The 24,723-nt window shown below is 44.0% G+C and overlaps 1 protein-coding gene across 1 annotated transcript in view; it reads right to left on the bottom strand.

Annotated features, from left to right (window-relative positions):
* The window catches only part of BRINP1 (BMP/retinoic acid inducible neural specific 1), a 46,162-nt gene extending 24,050 nt beyond the window's left edge, over positions 1-22,112 (bottom strand). Inside the window, exons 1-2 of the mRNA XM_015813976.1 lie at positions 21,895-22,112; positions 1,952-2,142 (exon numbers count right to left, since the gene is read on the bottom strand). Coding sequence (XP_015669462.1) covers positions 1,952-2,142; positions 21,895-22,112 — 409 coding nt within the window. The remainder of the gene's footprint in view (positions 1-1,951; positions 2,143-21,894) is intronic.
* Positions 22,113-24,723: the final 2,611 nt, after the last annotated feature.

Here is a 24,723-nt window from a genome sequence, read left to right as displayed (position 1 = left end):
CTCGCCTACATCGTCCATATAGGACGACTCGGGAACTCAACTCCTACCCCGGGCAGCTCACCTATCCCCTTATGCCCAGGGGAAAGGTATCAAGCCGTTTGACAGCTGATGCTGGCTGTCAAACCGGCTTTTACGCAAAACAGGCGGGAGGCAGCAAACAGCTGCGACCGACGAAATCGCCTGCCACCGGAAGTCCTCTAAAGGCATTACTTTTTGTCTCAGACTAATAACACATAAGGGTCGAACCAAACCTGATGGGCCCAGCCAAGCCACACGCTCTGAGAAAAATGAAAATCAGCATTAATCCGTAGACGGCGACAGCTAAGATGCATGAACTTCCAGCAACATTCGAGACCGCAAAAAAAAATAAATGCTGAACTTTGTGTTGTTTCTCACAACAGCCCGTGAGGGATTAAAACATCTCCTCTGAAATAACCTGGAGGCTTTGTGATCTATGAACCAAAGCCTGGGTCTTGTTATTCCAAGCAAAAAACGTATTTCCCAAACCAGTTCAAAGACATTACTGACCCTTTTTCAATTAGCTTCTCCCGGTCTACCCTGCTCAGACCATTTTTCAACCAGCAGTGTGTAACCAAAAAACCAGACCAGATCTTTGAATAATGTACTGTGGGGTATACTTCAAAAAAAAAAAGGGGGGGGAGGCCAGACCAGGTCAAGAAACTAACAAGGTATGTTTCCAAGGAAAAGTAGTTCATTGAGTAGAAAATTAATTAAAACCAGACAAGCCGTCACCTTTTGGGCCCCTGTTTTGAAGATATTTCCTTAGTAGATTCTTCAGTCCCTGCAAACGACAGCAGAGCTTTTAAGATACTGGAGAAAGATTTTTAAAAAAATATTCAGGAAGGTATCCAGAGATGTATCTGCCTTGAAAGTAGCTCCTGTTGAGTTAAGTTATGATGCGAGTATGACTTGTGATTCTACAACCACTGTTAGGATTATCAACTCCAATGCGAGCGTGACTTGTGATTCTACAGCTAGTGACACTATTCAGCACCATCGTAACGCTGGACAGTTACCAAACAGGGCATTTTGACCTCTACAGTAGTGGCCAGAATTGTGGAAACCTTTTGGGAAAAGTGTACAGTAGAAATGCCACCTTTGGTTAGGTTTCCACCCATTTTTCTACTAATTTCTTTATAACTGTAGCCTTGTTCATTAATAATACTATTTTACATAGCTTTCTGGGCAACCAGTGAACTCTTTGCACCATTCCTTTAATTTTATTACGTTTTACAAGCTCACTCAATGAAAGAACACCAAAAAAACCCCAACCAACTTGATAGCGATCACATAACACACTGACAAATGTCCTCCTCTCAGCTTCAATACAGGACATCGATAACTGAATCCTACTGTGATCTGATTGGCTCATTGCCAAAACAAGAGGACACCTGGTTGGCTCTCTAAACACTCATGCTCATTGGCTACAATCAAATGAAGGAAAGCTATCTGATATCAAGTTGTGCTCCCAGAGTCGGGATGGTATTATAAGTATGCATTAATAGTTATATAACTAAAATGTGTAATGTTAGAATTGAAATGTATGTATGTTAATGCATTCTATGTTTGAAAGATGTATAATAAATAAAAAAAATCATAAAAAAAAAAGTTGTGCTCCCTTTTTCTGGTTATTTGGCTATAATGTTTCATAGAATACAGATAATTGAACAAACTTTGTTGCATTACAGTCTTGATTAAATTGTCTTTCCATTGATATATAATTTTATGGTACTACTCCAAAACAAAGTGGTGTGATTAGCCATCAAACCTCAAACATACACTTTTCCCCAAAAGGTTTCCGCAATTTTGGCCACTACTGTATTTCTATCGAAGACGTCAAGCTGAACCTAGATCAAAAAGTCATCCATACATCTTCCTGTTGCTCCCATGTCCAAGACCTGAAACAGGACCAGATCCCACCACCACTTACCTCCTAAAGTGGCAGAGATGAGGATGTGGGTGCCGTATTTTTTGATGATGGTGTCGATGAACTGCTGTGTTGTGGGTCTCCTGCCCAGCAGGCGTATGCTTCTCTGAAACTCAGGCATCAAAGGGACGGGGTTCCGGAGTAGATCCCTCCGTTCAATGGCCGTATTCCTCACCTTCCAACGGGCAAACTCCCTGAACAACGAGACAGCAACACAAAACACGGGTGAGGCTCTGGAATCTGGAAGGGTCAACGAGAAGACGGTCAGTTGGGAAGTTGTGTGTCAGAGGGAACACCACAAAATCTTCCTCCCAGATGTTCCGAACTTCCATTTATGGGCTTTTTATGGGAAAAAAAGAAGAAAAAAGAGCGAAGGATGGGAGAAGCAGAAAGGAAAAGGAGGAGATGGAAAGAGGTTATATCAGTGGAAGGACAAGATCGGACATAAACAAGAGGGAAACCCCACATGACGTTCACGCTAATAACATCCCTGCAAAACCAACCCCCTGCATTTCATCAAGTCCCAAGAAAATTATCAAATTGATCAAACAAGGTCCACTCCTTTCCCAAAATTTAATGAACTTCCACAAAAAAAAAAAAAAAAGAGGAGAGTGGCTGGAATTTTTCCCCCCAACAATTTTTTCCCCTTGGGTAGGAACCCCCCTGATTGCTTCAAAGAATTTCCACCTTATATAATAATAATAATAATAATAATAATAATAATAATAATAATAATAATAATAATAATAATAATAATAATAATAATAATAATAATAATAATAATAATAGTAGTAGTAGTAGTAAAGTTGGAAGGGACCTTGGAGGTCATCTAGTCCAACCCCCTGCTCAGGAAGGAAACCCTCTACCATTTCGGACAAATGGCTGTCCAGTCTCTTCTTAAAAACTTCCAGTGTTGGAGCATTCACCGCTTCTGGAGGCAGGTTGTTCCACTGGTTAATTGTTCTCACTGTCAGGAAGTTTCTCCTTAGTTCTAGGTTGCTTCTCTCCTTGATTAGTTTCCGTCCGTTGCTCCTTGTCCTGCCTTCAGGGGCTTTGGAGAATAGCTTGACTCCCTCTTCTTTGGGGCAGCCCCTGAGATATTGGAACACTGCTATCATGTCCCCCCTCGTCCTTCTCTTCGTTAAACTAGACATACCCAATTCCAGCAGCCGTTCCTTATATGTTTTAGCCTCCAGTCCCCTAATCATCTTTGTTGCTCTTCTCTGCACTCTTTCTAGCGTCTCAACATCTTTTTTTACATTTTACAATAAACTTGAGACATGGGAAGTTGAACTATATATCTCCGGTTTCCAAGATTCTGTAACTTAACCCCTTTTTGGCTGTCAACAAACCTAGCTAACAAGACAGCGTGAATCTAAGCTTCTGCTGTGGAGCAGCTGCTAGAGGGTTGCTACAAATGTTCTTCCTCTCTGGAGGAAGAAACCGTTTCCTGTTCCTCTTTGAACGCTCATTCCCAGGGGACAAAATTCAAATTTATTTTATCAGAGCTTTCAAGCTCGCTTTATTCCCTGGAAGATTGCAGGAGGGTGTGTGTGTGTGTGTGTGTTTTTCTCCTTTGCTTTTTGAGCAAACCCACGCTCTTCCCCACTCTTGTCATCCAACTGCCTCCACTTTCCAGTTGGGAAAAAGGGATTCCTGAGGTTATCTCCCACCCCCCACCCCCACACTCCCCCTGCAGATGAACTGGGAGACTCGGTAGCCAACAAAGCTGCAGAATATTGGGGAAAAGGTTGAATGAAGGTCATGTAGGACAACTTACTCAGCCATTTCCACCCCCTAAAAAAAAAAAATGCACCCGGGCTTTCTGGCTAGCAAATTCTTTTCCATCAGATCAAAAGAAAAAGAGCCAGAGGGGAGAGACGGGGGGGGGGGGAACACACACGCAGAAAGTCATTTTGATGTGATTCTAGTACCAAGCCACGGGGGAAACGTTTGGCATCCATAGGAAAAAGGAAATTGTCCTGCCTTTGAAATAGAGCAAAAGGCGATAAATCTCTATTTCACCCAAAGGCAGACTTGACTAATGAGCACAAGGCAGAGGAAATACAGATGATTCCCCCCCCAAAAATAAAAATAAAGGAAGGAGTCACCCGGAGGCCATCTGGATGCTTGTTAGCACTAGGCAGAGTAGTGGGAAACTGCTGAGAAGATTCAAACCACGGGGCAAGGAATCCGTAAGGGAGACCTTCTGGGTATTGATCTCCTTCTAACCATCCTCTCCAACTCAAAGGTGCTTATTTAGGAGGCCACTGGACCTTCTTGCTTTTCTTTGAAGATGTTTCACTTCTCCAAGAAGCTTCTTCAGCTCTGACTGGATAGTGGGTGAATGGAAGGATTTATGAAGAAAAACAAGAAAGTCCAGTTGCCTCTTGAAAAAGCACCTTTGGGACAACCATGACCTGGATGATGGAGAACCTCCATAGACATCTTCTCCAAACCACCACGGAAGCCAGAGGGAAGAAGGGAACAAGCTTAGGAAAGGAAGAGAAAAGAACACCCCAAAGGTGCTTTTTTTTATTTCCCAAAAGGCAACTGGGCTTCGTTTTTCCTTGAAGATTTTTCGCTTCTCCTCCCAGAAACTCCTTCAGTTCTTCTTCAGTTCAGTTCAGAATTGAAGAAGGTTCTTGAAGGAGAAGCGAAACGTCTTCAATGAAAAACAAAGTCTGGTTGCCTTCTGGGGAGGAAAAAATAAGCATCTTTGGGCCAATCATGACCTGGATGACTGAGAATCTCCACAGACAAGAGAACAGAATACGCAAGCGAAAAACTTCAGCCAGGTGCTCACCACCAACAAAGTCCTCTGGCACGCTCTGATGTTTTTCAGTTGTCCTTTCTCTTTCTTCTGGCTTATTACTCAAGGTCTCCCAAGGGACACCATCTGCTCTGTGCCACCCACCAGCTGATCTGTCAGCTGGTGCCCTTTTCCCATACAGGCTTGCGTCAACATTTTTCTATTCCCAGCTTTACTCCTTAGCTGCTGGGTCAGCTTCAGATCTGCTGCACTGAACATAGTCAATGGGGTGGGGTGGACTGGTTCAAATTGGTCTACAGAAGTCACCAGTAAAGACTATTTGTAGCCCAGAGTTGAAATGAGGGGTCCTTGATGCTCTTGAGTTTAGTAAGGACTCCTAACTAGCACTGATGATGTTGCCTAGTTTGGGTAATGAAACATCTGCAAGAAAACAACCAAGCTCAGAGAGTACCAAGGACCCCACAGTTCTCCTCCTCCTCCTCCTCCTCCTCCTCCTCCTCCTCCTCCTCCTCCTCCTCCTCTTCCTGGTAACCCCCAATCTCTTCTAGCACTGATGAAGTTACCTAGTTTGGGTAATGAAATGTCTGCAAGAAAAAAACTAAGCTCAGAGAGCACCAAGGACCCAACAGTCCTCCTCCTCCTCCTCCTCTTCCTGGTAACCCCCAATCTCTTCTAGCACTGATGAAGTTACCTAGTTTGGGTAATGAAACATCTGCAAGAAAAAAACCAAGCTGAGAGAGCACCAAGGACCCAACAGTCCTCCTCCTCCTCCTCCTCCTCCTCCTCCTCTTTGTAACCCCCATTCCCATCTAGCACTGATGATGTTACCTAGTTGGGTAATGAAACGTCTACAAGAAAACAACTAAGCTCAGAGAGCACCAAGGACCCCTCTACGGAAGTCATATCAGCAAGAAGGTGAAGAGGAATAAAGGCTTCCTTTTAAGGTGATGAAGACCACATTCAACCTTGTCTTCATTTCCCCTCCTTTTTTCCAGGCGGATCAGAAGGAAATGGCTTGCAAGTAACTTTTGGCAGAAGAAACGGTTGGAGAAATGGGTGGAATTCCCACAGGAGGCAGTGTGGGTTTCTTGCACTTTGCACGGGCTTTGGGGACCACTTCCTTGACTGCACACACTTTCATTCAGATGGCATCAACCAAGAAAGCTGCATAGCGATAGTCAATCAATCAATCAGAATAGAGCTGGAAGAGACCTTGGAGGTCTTCTAGTCCAACCCCCTGCTCAAGCAGGAGACCCTAGACCATTTCAGACAGATGTCTGTCCAGTCTCTTCTTAAAAACCTCTGGAGATGAAGCACCCACAACTTCTGAAGGCAAAGCTGTTCCACTGCTTAGTTGTCCTCACTGTTAGGACGTCTAAATGAAAAATCCTCAGGATGAGGCAGAGGGACAAAAGCCTTTTTCACAGGAGAAGAAGACTTCAGAAAGTTCAAAAGTTTAAAAACCTTGACTAGCAGCTCTCTCTATTTCAACGTTTTGTTGAATACCCTTTTTTTCTCTCTTTCCCCTCTTAGCTGACAGGCAGGTAACTCTGTTCAGAGCTGCCTACAGAAGATCCTTCAAGATTCAAATGGCAGCGACATTACCAAAAAAACTAGTCATGCACAAGAAAGAAAAACAAAAAACTGTCTATTTTGGAATCAGTGGCAGATTCTGCACAGTTTCAAAACGTTGAGCGGAAGCATTTGATTTCTGTTGAGTAATGGGAAGCCACCTTGTCTCTCGGAGAAGAACAGGGTAAAGAACCCCCTACAGCAAGATAATAAAATAAACAATAAACAAATATGTTGCCATCAATGTGCAGCTGTCTATTTTGACATGTTGAGAAGCTCAAAACCCACTTCTACTGTGGAGGCACTTCTCAAAGAGCTATGCTTAACCGCGCATAAGAAACAGAGGAAGTAAACGGGCGAGAGATAAAACTTTAAGAGGAGCTGTGATGGCACAAGTATTAATGGTGATGTTTAGGATGCAAGGTCAATGCAGAGGTTTGCTTCCATTTTGCTTCTATCAACTAAAATACCTGACAGGGAGGAGGAGGAGGAGGAGGAGGAGGAGGAGGAGGAGGAAGAAGAAGAAGAAGAAGAAGAAGAAGAAGAAGAAGAAGAAGAAGAAGAAGAAGAAGAAGAAGAAGAAGAAGAAGAAGAAGAAGAAGAAGAGGAGGAGGAGGAGGAGGAGGAGGAGGAGGAGGAGGAGGAGGACTGTGGGATTCTTGATGCTCTGTGAGCTGGGTGGTTTTCTTACAGACGTTTCATTACCCAACTAGCTAACATCATCAGTGCTAGAAAGGTGTGGGGTTTGCAAAGAAAAGGAGGAGGAGGAAGAGGAAGAGAGGAGGAGGAGGAGGAGGAGGAGGTGGTGGTGGTGGAGGAGGAGACGATCAAGGAGTTCCTCATCAGTGTTAATAATCATGATTTATCCTTATTAGAATCAGGGACAAAGAATGCAAGCGAAATAACAGACTTTTTGGAAATGCTGACTGAGCAATAACGTTGCCAAAGAGGAGAGATTTGATGTGACCTTTGCATGCTTCTCTCCTGGATAGTTCCAGAAGCAGGGAAGGGACATCCCACCCTGTTGGCAGATTTAGGGGCCTGGGGCCAGGGTGGTCTTCCTTTTCTGTAGCAGTTCCAACTTTGCTTTTTCTGCATTGATGGCTACGGCTTCCCCTGACGCAACCCGCCACAAAGGCGGCCTTTCTCCTTTCTTTTCTATTCTTCTTCCCACTTTTCCTTCATCTCTAGACAACGACAATGAACATTTCTCAGAGGATACGCATTCTGTATTGCAGGCACATTTTGCCAGGATAAGATTTTCTCAACAGATATTTTCAAAAGATATTCTTCCCCTGGGCAGACGCTCCACCCCCCACGCGCTGGGTGTATTACAGCCAGAATGTCCAAATAACATCTTATTTCCCCCACCTACTTGACTCACTCCCGTTTCTTTCCCAGTGACCTTTCTCTCTTCCCCCCTCCATAACAAGCGGGTCTGTTGGGAGACACACTCTCTCACATAGACAACGCATAAAAGAAGATGGGTGGTTTAGCCAGACCAGGAAGGAAGGAAGGATAGAAGGAAGGAGGGAAGGAAGGAATGATAGGAGGGAGGGAGGGAGGGAGGGAGGGAGGAAGAAGGAAGGAAGGAAGGAAGGAAGGAAGGAAGGAAGGGAGGGAGGGAGGGAGGGAGGGAGGGAGGGAGGAAAGAAAGAAAAGAAAGAGGAAGGAAGAGAGGGAGGAAGGAAGAAGGAAGGAAGAGAGAGAAGGAAGGAAGGAAGAGAGAGAGAGATAAAGAAGAAAGAGACAGAGGAAGGGAGGGAAGAAGGAAGGAAGGAAAGAAAGAAAGAAGGAAAGAAGGAAAGATAGAGGTTGACTATTTTAAGTGACCACAGAAGAGATCATCTTTGACAGTGATGTTACTCATAAGTAACATAGCATTGCTTGGAATGGCTCAAAAACAAGCCCACCATGGACTCTTTGACTTTGACTTAAAACCAAGATATCATCTGGAATTTTACCAAATTGACACAGCCTCACTTCCCCACCAGTTATTATGCATAACACATTTAAAGTCTTTAGCCAACGAATATTCCTACAACATTTGTTCATAACCCATGTTTTTTTTCAGGTCTGGCAGCTGGCTGAGAAAATGCCATTCAGGATCGCATCTCCCTCCTGCTAGATCAGGGGTTTTCAAACTTGGCCCTTTTATGACTTGTGGACTTCAACTCCCAGAACTTCAACTCCTGGCTGAGGAATTCTGGGAGTTGAAGTCCACAAGTCATAAAAGGGCCAAGTTTGAAGACCCCTGTGCTAGATGATCATTGGACTATCCACGGACTATCCATTGGACTCTCTGTTCCGCACCCTAGTCTTGCCATTCCATCCTTCTTCCCCTCGCTCCGTCACATTCATCTCTCTTTCTCAGCTTTCCAAACCAATGTTTATCTCGCAGGACTCTTCCCAGCTTCACCAACCCTACCTCGACAATGTACACCTCCTTCTCTCTTCTAACCTCAGAAGCTTTCCTTCACCACGCCAAGGTCTCCACCTGGCTGACACTGTGGGGCCAGTTGCTTCAGTCCACACCGCTTCTTCAACATCCCTGTCTTCTTCCTATAGTTCCAAAGCTGTCAAACTCACCCACTTCGGGATCAATTCAGGAGACCATCTTTACGGTGGGTGCCCACCGATTTTTTGAAACCCTGTCAAAGAAACCACTTCCCCATCCTTTGCAGAACATCAACGATGAGCGTTTTCACAGCTTTCTCTTCTTGAGTTGTTAGAAGCTGAAATTCCACTTGTGCTCCCGCTGAACTTTGAAATGTAGCAAGGAGCTTTCAATTCACAAGTTTTCAACAGGGTTGGAGTCTAGGAATATCGGAGTGCTATGATCTGATGCCTCTTCTGTCTGCCCTGTTTGTCCAACCGCCATGAGTAAGTCCCTGGCAACGATCACACTTGCTGTCAACATTTTGTGGCCAACTGGTGCCTCAAAGTGGAGTTCCGCGAAGCAAAACATACGGGAAACCGTCCTTGGGCCACCGCCGAAAATGATAATGTGTGGATGGAGAAACCTCGATGGGTAGAGACTGAGTAGCATCCATCATTTGGAGGAAGGGGAGTGTAAATAAATATTGATATTTACACCGTTGTGAAAAAGGCACTCTGCAAAGGCAGCTTGCAGGTGGAAACATTGGAAACAGTAAGGGAGCTGATCGCCCAATGATTTCCTTGATCATCAGAAAATTGGTCAGCATAAATCCAATCCCCCCCCACCCCCAAAAAATATCAATTATCAAACGAGGTTTGGCTGAACTTTGGGAGGTAAACAGAAAGCAAAGTAGCACATCCCAAATGGTCCCAAGGGATGAGGACACGTTTTAATATTTAAATTTTTAATTCCATGAAAAATTGCACGATAGAAACCCTAAATATTAAAAAACCGATGTCAGCCTTATTTTGCCTTCCTTTTCCTTCTTCATTCCTGCTCCTCCTCCTCCCCCCTTCCAGCACTGATGAAGTTACCTAGCTGGGTCATGAAATGTCTGCAAGGAAACAAGTTCAAAGAGTACCAAGGACCACACAGTCCATCCTCCTCCTCCTCCTCCTCCTCCTCCTCCAGCAGTGATGATGTTACCTTCTTGGGTAATGAAACATTTGCAAGAAAACAACCAAGCTTAGTGAGCACCAAGGACTCCCTAGTCGTCCTCCTCCTCCTCCTCCTCCTCCTCCTCCTCCTCCTCCTCTTCTTCTTCTTCTTCTTCTTCTTCTTCTTCTTCTTCTTCTTCTTCTTCTTCTTCTTCTTCTTCTTCTTCTTCTTCTTCTTCTTCTTCTTCTTCTTCTTCTTCTTCTTTTTCTTCTTCTCTCTGTCTGTCTGTCTCTGTCTCTGTCTCTCTCTGTATATATGGCAGATACTGGAACTTTCATTACTTGAAAGTTCTTTTAGGCTGAAGTGCAGAGGATAAACATCTTAAGTAAAAATCAAGAAAACTGTAATTGATTTCACCTTTTTGATGGTGCCTCTCTGTCTGCTGCAGATCTGCTGCGGAGAAAGGACTGTCTCCAGGAATAACTGTTAGCAGCCTTTCCCAAAACGGGGCCCTGTGGTTACTGCTGATGTAGAGCAATTTTTGTCTCTATGCATCTAAGCAAGGATGGTGGAAATTTTTGGACAACATTAAGCAGGGATCCAAAGATTAGGGAAAATTGCCACTGTGCTAAATTTAGTTAGGACATGATAAAAAACAAACCTGTCAAGCACCAGGGAAATCAGAAAATCCAGGCAGTTCGAATGAATATAAGGATTTATTGCAAGCTGAAGCTCTTGACAAGAATCTGAATTACTAATGGGCACAGCATATTGACGGTAAATAAGAGTCAATGGGATCTTTTGTGGGCGCGAAGGGAGTTGAGACTGATGACATGTTTGACCTCACCTTCGGGCTGAGTCTAGTCATCTTCTACAAAACCATATTTACAGTAGAATAACAGAGTTGGAAGGGACCAGTCCAAGCCGGGAATAATTCAAACTGGAGACTGCTTTAGAAAGAAGGTTGTAGTTTATTGAAGAAGAGAGCCAGACAGAAATGTGACTCTGGGAAAGCTGACCACATGTTTCTGGGAGTGGTGGGTTTTTATACCTTCTTGGGCTTTTGTGTTTGGAGTTGTTCTTCCTTTTCCTGTGGCATGAACTTTGACCTGAGCTTTTGAGCATGTCCTTTTGGTATTTTGATGGTGGTGGGTTAATCCTATTATGTCCTAAAGGTCATGTCTTTAGAGTTTGGATGGGGTATGTAGATTTTAGGAGACTTCATATTTCTAATCTCATCAGCTCTAAGCTTCCTGGCTCAGTCTTTCTGAAAGGATTATCACATCTGCATTTCTACAGACCTGGTTTCTGCTTGGGGCAGAGAGACTTGGGGGGAAGGGTTTCTTTCCTTTGGGGAAATATAATATTCTGCCTTTTAATATTTCCCAAAATATTTCTTTCTCGGGGGGGAGGGTGCTGTCCTCCTACAGGACCTTGGAGGTGTTCTAGTCCAACCTCCTGCTCAGGCATGAAACCCTATACCATTTCAAACAAATGGCTGTCCAGTCTCTTCTTAAAAACTTCCAGTGATGAAGCACCCACAACTTCTGGAGGCAGGTTGTTCCACTGATTAATTGTTCTCACTATCAGGAAATTTCTCCTTAATTCCAGGTTGCTTCTCTCCATCATTCGTTTCCATCCATTGCTTCTTGTCCTGCCTCCAGGTGCTTTGGAGAATAGGTCGACTCCCTCTTTAATTGAGGAGAGCTTCTTCATCATCATTCAAGCAAATCTTAGAGGCGCCAGCTACTTCTACCACAGCCCTGATAGGCCTCAGTTATCCAATGCATATACAACATCAATTTACACAAAGGAAGCCGGGATGTGCCTTCAGCAACTTTGTTTGATCTCATGACTCAAATCATTCCTACAGGTGTTTTTATTTCCCTAATAGTTGTCTCTGTCCGTTCAAGTGTTCTCTCAGCTTCCGCCCTCCCCCTGCCACGTCCCCGAGGACAATTCATGTTCTCCCCACTTGCATATTCTAGGCAAGATTAGAAAATCCGTGCTATTCTTATCGGGTAAAGATAGGAAGTTCTGCAGGGAAGAAAATCTTCATATCTCTCATTAGGAGGCTGAATTAATTATCTTGACAAACCTTCTTTGCATATTGAGGATGTTCCCAAGGCAATCCAATATAGGAGTGGTAGGCATAAGGCATCGAATAACCATGCGGTGCTTAGGTGAACCTTCTCAGAAAAAGTCCCAAAGGTGCTTTTTCAAGAGAGAACTGGACTCGCTTTGTTTTTCCTTGAAGACATTTCTCTTCTCATCCAAGAAGCTTCTTCCATTGTGACTTCTTCAGTCAGCCTTCTAGTCAACCCCCTGCACAAGCGCCATGGATATTTCTCTTTCTTGTTTAGATCATTCTTCACCGCCATTCTTCACATCGCCCTGATGTCAGAATAAAACAGAATAGAACAGAACAGAACAGAGTTGGAAGGGACCTTGGAGGTCTTCTAGTCCAACCCCTGATCAGGCAGGAAACCCTCTACCATTCCAGACAGGTGGCTGTCCAGTCTCTTCTTGAAAGCCTCCATTGATGGAGCACCCACAGCTTCTGAAGGCAAGCTGTTCCACTGGTTAATTGTTCTAACTGTCAGGAAGTTTCTCCTTAGTTCTAGGTTGCTTCTCTCCTTGATTAGTTTCCATCCGTTGCTTCTTGTCTGGCCTCTGATTGGTGACCTCTGATGTGAAATAATCATGTGCCTCATAAGCAAATGAACTGATGGTGGGGAATTGGGACCTACAAGTAATGAAATCTAGTTCACGTCATGCTACAGTGAATTGTTTAACTGTCAAGAAAATTTTTTTCCTGACAGTTAGAACAATTAACCAGTGGAACAACTTGCCACCAGAAGTTGTGAATGCTCCAACACTGGAAGTTTTTAAGAAGAGACTGGACAACCATTTGTCTGAAATGGTATAGGGTTTCCTGCCTGAGCAGGGGGTTGGACTACATGACCTCCAAGGTCCCTTCCAACTCTATTATTCTATTCTATTCTATTCTATTCTATTCTATTCTATTCTATTCTATTCTATTCCATTCCATTCCATTCCATTCCTTATTCTATTCCATTCCTTATTCTATTCTATTCTATTCTATTCTATTCTATTCTATTCTATTCTATTCTTCTACTCTATTCTACATTGTTGTATGTACTTATGCATTGTTTTTCTGTCCTTGCATACGATTTTCCTGCTTTCAGGATTTCTGATGTTTTCAGGCCTCTTGCTCTTGTCTTGCCCTTTATCTCCTTACTTCCCACAATGCAGTTACATGAAAGAAACATCTCCTATTCCTAGTGATGTATTGTGCAAGGAGTCCACAAAGGTTTTTCTCTGGAACTTCAGAGAAGTTCTGGGTTTCACTGCTAGGTGATGAAACTCACCGGCATGGCCAAAAGAAGCATCTTCAGACATATTACAGTGTGAAACTGAAGAGTGGGACAATCAATGGAGATGACACTGATTTCACCGATGGAGAAGAACAATTTGGGAATCCCTCTATCATTTCAGACAAGTGTCTGTCCAGTCTCTTCTTAAAAACCTCCGATTTCTGGAGGCAAGCTGTTCCACTGGTTAATTGTCCTCATGGTTAGGATGTTTCTCCTTAATTCCAGGTTGCTTCTCTCCTTGATTAGTTTCCATCCATGGTTTCTTGTCCTGCCCTCTGCTAAAGGAGTGGTCCATATGGGGAACAAGCCCACGATCCTGGTGTTATCAGCACCACACTCTAACCAAACTACATCTGGATGTCGCCATAGCCTTCCTGGCAAATAAAGAGCATGGTGGCGCGCGAGGTTAGGGAGCTGGGTTAGAGGTTAGCAAGGCCACGTTCGAGACCCAAGTGCTGCCTTAGGGCGGGGTGAGCTCCCGTCCATCGCTCAAGCTCCTGCGGGGGACATAAATGAAGCCCCTTCCCCCAGGCAATCAGCTAACCCTTTCAACCTGGAAGCGCCTCGATGCTTCTGAAAAAAAAAATGCAATGCGATCTGACAAATCAGCAGTACAGAAATGGCGACGATTCCGAAAGGAATTTGATTCTGTTTTTCCACCCGAGAACTCCACTTCAAAACAGCTTGGGTAAGTCAAAGAAAAACCCTGGATTTGCAAAGCAGTATCGCAGCATTCGCACTTCCGAAGCTCCTGCGTTGATTCCATTTGCCTGGAAGGTAATTTGATATGGCTGCCGGGTGCCTAGGCTTGCATGACAAGCCCTCCTGTTCCTCCTCTTTCGGTGAATGTCAGGAAGTGAGCCCAGGAATATGCAGACTTCCAAATGGATCTCTTTTAAGTTTTCAGAGGAATCGATCTACATCCAGGACACTCTGATCCATTCAAGTAGAATTCCAAGAATTGGTTTAAGTACTTTGAGACTCGGGTTTTCTGAATGTTGGTTTCAATGGAGGAAAAATGGCAGTCTGTCTGTCTGTCTGTCTGTCTGTCTGTCTATCTATCTATCTATCTATCTATCATACATATTTATCTATCTATTGACAATCTCTCTGTTTCTCTTTATCTATCAATCATCTATGTCTATCTATCTGCTGTCTATCATTTATCTATCCATTGACAGTCTCTCTCTCTCTCTGTATCTATCAATCATCTATATATCTATCTGCTGTCTATCATTTATCTATCTATTGACAATCTCTCTCTCTCTCTTTGTGACTATCATCTATCTATGTCTATCTATCTGCTATCTATCATTTATCTATTGACAGTCTCTCTCTCTGTATCTATCAATCATCTATAGATCTATCTGCTGCCTGTCATTTATCTATTGACAGTCTCTCTCTGTGTGTGTATGTATTTGTCAATCATCTATATCTACCTGCTGTCTATCATTTCTCTCTCTCTCTGTCTCTCTCTCTGTCTCTCTCTCTCTCTCTCTCTCTCTCTCTCTCTCTCTCTCTCTCTCTCTCTCTCTCTCTCTCTCTCTCTCTCTCTCTCTCTCTCTCTCTCTCTCGTCTAACATTTCAGTCTCTTTTTGCCTGTGATGGATTGTAGCCTGGATTACTAGCAGGGAGGGGCTGCATTCCAGAGGCTTGCAGAACTTGGAAAGTTTGATTGGCAGGAAGAGGGTTAAAACAACTCCTCCCTAGCAATTCCCAGAGTTTATCTACAGTTATAGAAATGGTTGCTTTACTCTGGGCCAAGATTCTGTCTATAGTTTAAGAGCAATAAAAGAAACTACTCATGTCGTTCTTGGGGCCTGAGATCACTCTCTGACACTTTCGCCTAAGGTTCATGTCACTAAAGATATTTTCTAAGCTCGAAACGCATACTTTCAAAACATTTACATTCCAGCACACACCGTTATCTCAGAAACTGGTTGACTTCCCACAAAAATCTCCCTACTTTTTCTAACATCGTGAGGTTTATGAAGTGTCCTCGTTTTATCAGTAGCACAATGAGAGTGCAGGAGAGGGATGTTGCGCCAGAGGACACACAAACACACAAGACCCTTTCTACCAAAGACAGAAAGAATAATTCATTCTTAAAACAGCCACAGCATTAGCCTCGTTTCCGAAGGAGCACCAGGTAGTCGGGGCAAGTAGAAAGCGAGACCCAAAATTGTCCGCCGACTCAGATTTCCCACATCTCCTTTGTTCAAGTTTATCGGTTGCCAGTTGTCTTCTGAGCCCAGTTCAGGGTGCTAACAATGGCCTATATAAAGTCTTACATGTCTCATTTATCCACTCATCTGTTCTCCTTGTATAATGACATGTACACAATTGCTTACTTCCGTACCTTCTACCAAGCATCCTATGATTACAAATAAGACATATTTTTTTATAAAAAAAAATAGGGCATAAGAGAGCACAAAGCCATCTTCCCACCAGCTTTACAAAGTCCTGTCTCCCCCCCAAAAAAAAATCCAGAAAAAAACAACCCGTGGCTCGCTTTATGCTAGTCACGTAGCCTTGACGCTAAGGTTTACCTCTGAGGCTTTCCAGTGGAAACGACACAATTCTAATGTGTTCATGTCCATGTTCCCTATCAATGAGAGCTCCAGGGAAATTGCCACGGAAAAAAAAAAACACAGAAAAAAAACCCCAAGCACGATATGCAAATTAGCAATTGGATGTAACAGCAGGCGGGCAACGGAAGAAAGCTTTTTTTGGGTTTTCAAAGAGGCTGAAGAGAGCTTGAAGGAAAGAGGGAAGAAAAGTGAGGTCTCAAGTGGGAAGGGAGGATCGGAAGCACAAGCAGTGGGCTGAAGAGGGTGAATAAATGAATCTTCTCGGCAATGCAGTAATCTTCCTGTCTTCTTGCAACTTCCCCCCCAAAACGCCTTCTACAAAATCTCCAGGCTTTTCACCCCAACCGGTTTTGTACTTTAAACAAGATTATTTACGTTAAGAAAAATCGTTCAGGCACATTGGGTTATTCTGGAAGGAGGAAATCTATCTGGGCTGGTGGGCCCGTTCTTGAGCAAGCTGGAGGTGGTCTTGAAAACAAAATGGCGGAGAAGAAGAAGACCGTCATGTTGATGGCCCTCAAGGCTCCCTGCTTCCCTCTGAATCCCCCCTCTTCTGATTAAGAAAATGTCTTGGTAGCATCCATCTCTTCTTTTGCATCTTCCAAGAAGGCCTTGGAGACAAACGTGGGCTCCGGAGACATTCCAGTAGGCAAAGATGATGGGGAGAGAACCAAAACTTGCATGTTGGGCACATGAGTTTCTTCTTTTTTTGTTATTGTTTATTTCAAAGAATTTAAAAATACTCATCGGCTGCAAAGGAGGTGTTCTGTGGGGTCCTTGGTGCTCTCTGAGCTTGGTGGTTTTCTTGCAGGCATTTCATTACCCAGCTATGAAATAATGTCAGTGCTAGAAGGGAGTAGAGTTTGAAGAGAGAAAGAAGTGGAGGAGGAGGAGTAGGGAGGAGGAGGAGGAGGAGTAGGGAGGAGGAGGAGGAGGAGGAGGAAGACAGTGGAGTCCTTGGTGTGCTCTTGGTTGTCTTGCAGACATTTCATTACCCAACTATGTAATAATTTCAGTGCTAGAAGGAAGTAGGGTTTGAAGAGAAGAGGAGGAGGAGGAGGAGGAGGAGGAGGAGGAGGAGGAGGAGGAGGAGGAGGACGGTGGGGTCCTTGGTGCTCTCTGAGCTTGCTTGTTTTCTTGCAGACATTTCATCACCCAACTAGGCAACATCATCAGTGCTAGAAGGAGTGACGTTTGTAGAGGAGGAGGAGGNGGAGGAGGAGGAGGAGTAGGGAGGAGGAGGAGGAGGAGGAGGAAGACAGTGGAGTCCTTGGTGTGCTCTTGGTTGTCTTGCAGACATTTCATTACCCAACTATGTAATAATTTCAGTGCTAGAAGGAAGTAGGGTTTGAAGAGAAGAGGAGGAGGAGGAGGAGGAGGAGGAGGAGGAGGAGGAGGAGGAGGAGGAGGACTGTGGGGTCCTTGGTGCTCTCTGAGTTTGGTTGTTGTCTTACAGACATTTCATTACCCAACTATGTAATAACTTCAGTGGTAGAAGGGAGTAGAGTTTGAAGAGCGGAGGAGGAGGAGGAGGAGGAGGAAGAGGAGGAGGAGGAGGAGGAAGAGGAGGAGGAGGAGGACTGTGGGGTCCTTGGTGGTCTCTGAGCTGGGTTGTCTTCTTGCAGACTTTTCATTATCCAACTAGGTAGCATCATCAGTGCTAGAAGGGAGGTGTTTATCAGTAACTGTGGATTGCTCAGAGTTGCTGGGAGCCAGTCCACTTGGCAAATGTAATAAATTAATTTAATTTAAAAAAAGACCTCTTTCAGCCCCGGATTAGAATGGTTCTGTGAGATTGCTCCTATTGGTATTAATTACATTTATAAGCCACCACAGTAAAACGTCTCTCTCCATACCCAGTGTCCTCCCCATCAAATCACCCTGCCAAGCGTTGCCATTTATTAACGTGCAAAGCCTGTAAATTAGTGTGCGAACATCCCACACACAAAAAAAATGGGAAATAAATGCAGCCATTTTTGCATGACACCACGTTTTTTTTCTCCCCCCGAGTTAAGTAAATATCTTCTATCTGCTCTTACAAATGTCTTGATTCTTTCTATTTTGGGAGTAGAAAGGGGTTATGTGCCATGAAATGGCTTTTTTTTTTCAAATAAAAACTCCTGCGAAATAAGTAATTTTAAACCCTAAAGGGAGTGGGGGGGGGAAACGTCTCTCCTTACCCTTTCATTATAATTATAATTAAATCAGCCTTAACTGTTATTTAGTCAGCCAATTACAACTTAAGGGGAAAGGCTGTTTTCTCAGACAGAGACAAGACTCTTTCCCATCGTGCAGTTTTCCAGAAATACAACTGAGGGCAGGACAAGAAGCAACGGATGGAAGATCATTAAAGAGAGAGAGAACCTGGAACGAAGGCGGAATTTCCTGACAGTGAGAACAACGAATCAATGGAATGGTTTCCCTCCAGAAGTTTTGGGTGCTCCATCACTTAAGAAGAAATGGGACAGCCGTTTGTCTGAAATGGTACAGGGTTTCCTCCTTGAGCAGGGGGTTGGACTAGAAGACCTCCAAGGTCCCTTCCAGACCTATGATTCTATGTTCTAAGATTTTTTTAAAAAAAAAGAGATGGAGAAGATTGATAACTTTGGACTATCCTGAAACATCAGAAGGAATAGACAGAAACATGGAGGAAGCAGGAAAGATCTGGGTCTGCTTTTCATTACAATCTGAGTTGGCAATGGAAGAGTTGACTATAAAAGGTTCCAGGAGTTTTGAGGATCAAGAAACCAGCAAACCAAGCTTGTCTCCAGATGTAAACAACAATTTAAAACCTTAAGAGTTAAAATTAAACCCCTTTCCGTGATAGTTGACAGGAGAAACACCACGGTATTCTCAAGAGAGTTCTTGAGAGACCTGTGGATTTCTGTGTCTTTAGAAGATAAGCTGTCAACTCAGCCCAAGGTTGAGAAGACTTTGTTAATCCAAAACATTTCATTACATCTTCTACTAGTCTGAAAACTCCCTCAGAGACTGGTTCCCTTCTTAGCATTGGCCATAAACATTCGCCAGGAAGTTGAAAATTGTGTCATTTTCACCATGGTGGCGCAGTGGTTAAAGTGCAGTATTGCAGGCAAACTCTGCCTACAGTCTGGAGTTCGATCCTAACCGGCTCAAGGTTGACTCAGCCTTCCATCCTTCCGAGGTTGGTCAAAGGAGGACCCAGATGGTTGGGGGCAAAATGCTGACTCTGTAAACCGCTTAGAGAGGGCTGTAGGGCACTGTGAAGCGGTATATAAGTCTAAGTGCTATTGCTATTTATTGGTATATCTGCATAATGGGTGCACACTGAGATTAGAAACAGACCTAGAGACCAACAAAAAACACCCTGCAGAAACATTACACCCTGAAATGTAGTAAGATGATAGTAGAGTGATACTCTACTAAGGGCAATTCACCCATGTGAACTTCCAGCATAAGGAGAGTTCAGTCTCCTGTATCTTCATGTCAGTTCACCAGACTGATTTGCTACATCAGATCCAATCAGGGTCCTTCAAATCAATTTGAAGATCTGAAGGACTTGTGCACATGCTTTTATCCAATCAAATCAATGTGTTCTGGCAGTTTGAATGGACTGTTCAAATCAATTTGTCAAACTGAATCTAATCTCGGTGGAGCCACACACCCAGATAATATCCCAAAGATCAAATCAGTCAAATCACGACTAGATAGAATTACCTTTCTGAAATTCTGTCTTGAATTTCCAGAAACTACAAAACACTTCCATGCAGGAAGAAGAGAAAATTATATCTTAGGGATCACTGTAACTATGTGTGAGAGTCCCAAAATTTGAAAATAACAGAGAAACAGAATAACAGAGTTGGAAGGGACCTTGGAGGTCTTCTAGTCCAACCCTCTCATCATGCAAGAGACCCTAGACCCATTTCAGACAAATGGCTGCCCAGTCTCTTCTTAAAAGCTTCCAGTGATGGAGGATCCATAACTTCTGGAGACAAGTTGTTCCACTGGTAAATTGTTCTCACTGTCAGGAAATTTCTCCTTACTTCTAGGTTGCTCCTCTCCTGGATTAGTTTCCATCCGTTGCTTCTTGTCCTGCCTTTGGAGAATAGGTTGACCCTCTCTTCTTTGTGGCAGCCCCTCAGATATTGGCAGCCATCCCTAGTCCTTCTTTTCACTAGACTAGACATACATGAGAAGGAAGGACTCACTGGAGAAGAGCCTAATTCTGGGAAAGATTGAGGGCAATAGAAGAAGGGGACGACAGAGAATGAGGTGGCTGGATGGAGTCATTGAAGCAGTAGGCGTGAGCTTAAAGGGACTCCAGAAGATGGTAGAGGACAGGAAGGCCTGGAGGGACGTTGTCGATGGGGTCGTGATTGGTCGGACACGACTTCACAACTAACAACAACAACAAAAGACATACCTAATTACTGCAACTATATGTTTTAGCCTCCAGACATTTTAACGTCTCTGTTGCTATTTTTTGCACTCTTCTAAGAGTCTCATCATTTCTACATCACGGCAAACAAAACTGGATGCAGGATTCCAAGTGTGGCCTTACCAAAGCCTTATAAAGCGGTATGAACACCTCACGTGATCTTGATTCTATCCCTTTGTTCATGCAGCCTGGGATCATGCAACCAAATGTAACTAAAGTGGCTTAATGTAGAAGATTAAAGAAGTAAAAGAATTCCAAATCTTAGAATTTTGTTTTGAGTACTAGAACGGAACCCAATTCACAGTCTCTCCAGCCCTCAAAATTAACTTCTAATTACCCCTTATTGCTCTTCTTTCAGCTGTACGGCACATGTGTGTGCATAAAAGAGAGTGTTTTTATTGCCGCATTAGGGAAACAAGCGGATCAGAAATCCTTGCCAATCTTCTGCAAATGAGCCAGCTCTACCTTTTTTCTTTCTTTCCCCCAACCGTGCACCATAACAAGTCCTCATCAATCTTGTGTTTTAGAGGGAGGCATCCTTGGAAAGCCAGCAATCCCAACATTAGACTGTGGGGGTTAAGTGGAGGAGAACAGCAGCTCACAATTGTGGGAAACCCCTTGACAACCTCCTTTGATTCAAGAAGACTGGGGGTTTTTTTCCCCTCTCTGGAGGTCACCTACAACAACGTTTTGATGGAACCATAAATACGGAAGGACTTTTATGGGCCACGTACAACCAACCACTGCAATCCCGCAACTGTCCAACCTGTAATGTTTTGCTGCGTGACGGATAGTGATCTATTTCTTCTTTAAAAGTAGCTGATCCGATGCACATTGTTTGAAAGAAGAGGCTACTTCTGACGTTCAGCTCAAATCTAAGCATCCTTCAACTTAGACCCATGTACCCTCTCCCATTTAGGAGGCAATGGAGAAAGTGCTGGTTTACAGTAGCCCTTGCGTAGCATCGATGATATATATGGGTGTCTTCAAAGTTTTGACAGAAGACCTTTTTATCTCTACTGTTTGTAAACATGGAGGAAACCCCACTCCCTTCTAGCACTGATGATGTGACCTAGTTTGGTAATGTAACATCTGCAAGAAAACTACCAAGCTCAGAGAAGGACCCCATAATCCTTCTCCTTTCACACTCCTTCTCCTCCACTCTGCAAATCCCACTCCTTTGTAGTTTGGTAATGAAAGGTCTGCAAGAAAACTACCAAGCTCAGAGAGTACCAAAGACCCACAGTCCTTCTCCTCTTTCTCCTTCTCCTCCTTCTCCTCCACTCTCCACTGTACTCTAGCACTGATGATGTGTCCTAGTTTGGTAATGAAACATCTGCAAGAAAACTACCAAGCTCAAAGAAGGACCCCATAATTCTTCTCCTTTCCTTCTCCTTCTCTTTCTCGTTCTCCTCTTTCTCCTTCTCCACTCTTCCCTCCCTTCTAGCACTGATGATGTGTCCTAGTTTGGTAATGAAACATCTGCAAGAAATCTACCAAGCTCAGAGACCACCAAGGACGCCACTGTATTTTCTACACATCAGGGCTGTGTGTCCTGCTTATTCCAAAACATCACACGACCAGCTCGTATTCCATGGGCCACGTCATCTCCAGATCGCCATCTCGTGAGTACGATTACGTCCATCGTTCGTCCTACCTGTATATTTTATATCGGGTTGTAAATCCCTGACGATGTCTTTCCACAAAGGATAAGTAGCTCCGCGAATGGTGGAACGGCCCCCTGTCTGAAATAAGCCAGTCAAATTCCTTGGAGACATGTTGGTTGGTCACAGCAGGCTCCTGGTGAGAAGGGTGGACAGTTATATGGTCCCATAGAAAGAGGAAGTAGAGGAACTCAGCAACCCTCCAGCTCATGCTTCTCGTTCTGCTTTTTCCCTCTCATTCTTGCGCCATTCCGTGGACTCCTGAAGAGAGAGAGAAGGAGAGGCAAAGAGGAGAGGAGGGAAAGAGAGGAGCAAGGGAAGAAAGAGAGAGACGTTCAAGAGTTACAAAAGTGCAAGCACAACTTCATTGGATTTTCTACAAGACATTTGTTAAATGGGCTTTACCCCCTTTGACGACCTTTCTTGACACAGTTGTTAAGGGAATCACGGCTGCGGATAAGTTAGCGACACAGTTGTAAAACGAACCTGGCTTCCCCATTGATTTTGCTTGTCTAAATGGTCGCAAAAGGGGATCACGTGATCCCGGGAGACACTGCAACAGTCATAAGTATGAGCCGGGTGCCAAGCATCTGCATTTTGATCACGTGTATCGTGGGGATGCTGCAAAGGCCGTCGGCGTGAAAAATGGTCACCTCCCTTTTTTTTCAGGGCCGTTTGAACGGTCACTAAACGAACCATTGTTAAGTCCAGGACTACTTCTAGTAGGTTGTTTAGAGCTGCTTTAAAACACAACTTGTCGTTCAAACTGAAAAAAAAAAAAACCAAGGTGTAAGGTCCCTGGCCCTTACTTAAATTTGAGATACCCTTAAAAAGTCTAATCAGACAACGCAAGCGGGGGCTTCTTGAGGAAACAGGGCTTTAATTGATCAAATAAAACAGCTGGGTGGCGAATAATCTGGAACGCTGGTGTTGTGAGTCCATGCCAGCCACTGGACCCGGCAGCTGAGTCCGGGGAATCGGAGGAGGAGGGGCCTGGAGAGCCATCAGAGTCGGAGGAAGACTCTGATGAGCCCCAGGACTTACAATCTGATGAAGAGCCTGGCCCTTCCAATCGTGCTCAGGCTGAGACTCAGCTGTGCGGGGAAGTGGAGTCAAACTCTGAGGACTCAGAGCTGGAAGACTTCACAGACACTCGCAAACGCAGACAGGAAACAAGAGCAGAACCAAGGGAGGCAATGGGGCGACTCCAAGGGAGGAGGAGAAGGCATTGAGAAGCCATGCCCGGGGGCTGCATAATAAAAAGGGAAGGTGTGGGTGGTGCTGGTTGCTAAAGGCAGCCGTTTGCAAAGGACTCAAGTTTCATGGAATCCTGTTTTGTTTGCCTTGGACAATTCTCCGTTTGCATCGTGTTTTGTTTGCCTTTGCCTTTGGGACATTTTGCAGGTCTGTACCTAACTAATAAAAAGGGAGTTTGTTTTCCCTGCATTTCCAGCCTACTTGTTAAAAGAGGGGTTCGTCCTTGTGAATTAACAAGGACTCACATAGGCTGGGACAGAACAGCTGGCAAAGTTACGTCCAGAAGTGCCACACCTTAGAAAGTCAGTAGGGTTGCTTTATAAACTTTGCTAGCCAACGGAGCCATTACATCATAAGGAAGACCTCAATCATTCCTGTACACTTCCTTATTCCCTCCTTCACTACATCCCATCCATGTACATGTTTTCCCACGCTTGCATGAAATTTGTCCCCGACGCAAACGCTGATTACAAAAGCGAGATAGCAATAGTGAGGCTAAACAATTTCTTTTTGTTCCAGGTACGGAACCGTTCAAAGTTTTATAGAGACCGCACGGAAGTTGGCAAGTAGACGAGACTCTTCCAAGAGCCGTGTCCCAATTGTTACGGCTGGACTCGTGTGGAAGTTAGACTTCACTCACTTTTGAGTTACCAAACTAGCTGTAAGTTAGCTCTGCATCCAAGCAATTAAGAAACAAAAGGCAATTAAACATTGTCAGAAGCGATTAGGTAAATACGTTGAGTAATTAAGCCTATGATTTGTGGGCTGCCGCATCGGAATGGATGGATGGTGTCATTTAAATTTTTTTTTAAAAAAAAGCAAGTTAAGGAAGAAAGGAAGACGTGAAAAGTTACTCCCCAGAGGTCAGGATCTGTGACGCTCCAGGTGCGTCACCGCGGGATCTGGTTTCAGATCTAGCTCAGCAGCTGCAATCATGCCAGATCTCCTAAATTTATAAAATGGGAGGTTTACCCTAAATCTCCCACTTTATAGATTCAGTGGTGGCACACGGCAGGAAAAAAGGAGATAATACTTTATATAAAATATCTATTTATTTACTTATTCAACCTGCCTGCCACCCATCTCCTCTCATTTATTTTATGTAAGCTTTATGAGGGGCTGTATACTTATTTTTATATTACTGTTTAACCGTTTTTGAGGAGTACAGATGTTGTATAAATAATGTTCTGAACACAGCCCATAAATTCTTAAATACATCAACCCATCGAATATATGTAGCTCAGGGTTAAACTCTAGGATCTTTAGTGCTCTCAGAGCTTGGCTGTTTTCTTGCAGACATTTTATGACCCAACTAGGTAACATCATCAGTGCTGGGGGGGGGAAAGGAGGAGGAGGAGGACTGTGGTGTCCTTAGTGCTCTCTGAGCTTGCTTATTTTCTTGCAGATGTTTCATTACCCTAACTAGGTAACATCAACAGTGCTAGGAGAGAGTGGGGTATGCAGAGAAAAGGAGGAAGAAGAGGAGGAGGAGGACTGTGGGGTCCTTGGTGCTCTCTGAGCTTGCTTGTTTTCTTGCAGACGTTTCATGAGCCAACTAGGTAATA

The sequence above is a fragment of the Protobothrops mucrosquamatus genome, unplaced genomic scaffold (assembly GCF_001527695.2).
Source record: "Protobothrops mucrosquamatus isolate PMUCROS unplaced genomic scaffold, P.Mucros_1.0 scaffold210, whole genome shotgun sequence".
Classification (NCBI taxonomy): Eukaryota; Metazoa; Chordata; class Lepidosauria; order Squamata; family Viperidae; genus Protobothrops; species Protobothrops mucrosquamatus.
This window is presented reverse-complemented; position numbering and strand designations above follow the sequence as displayed.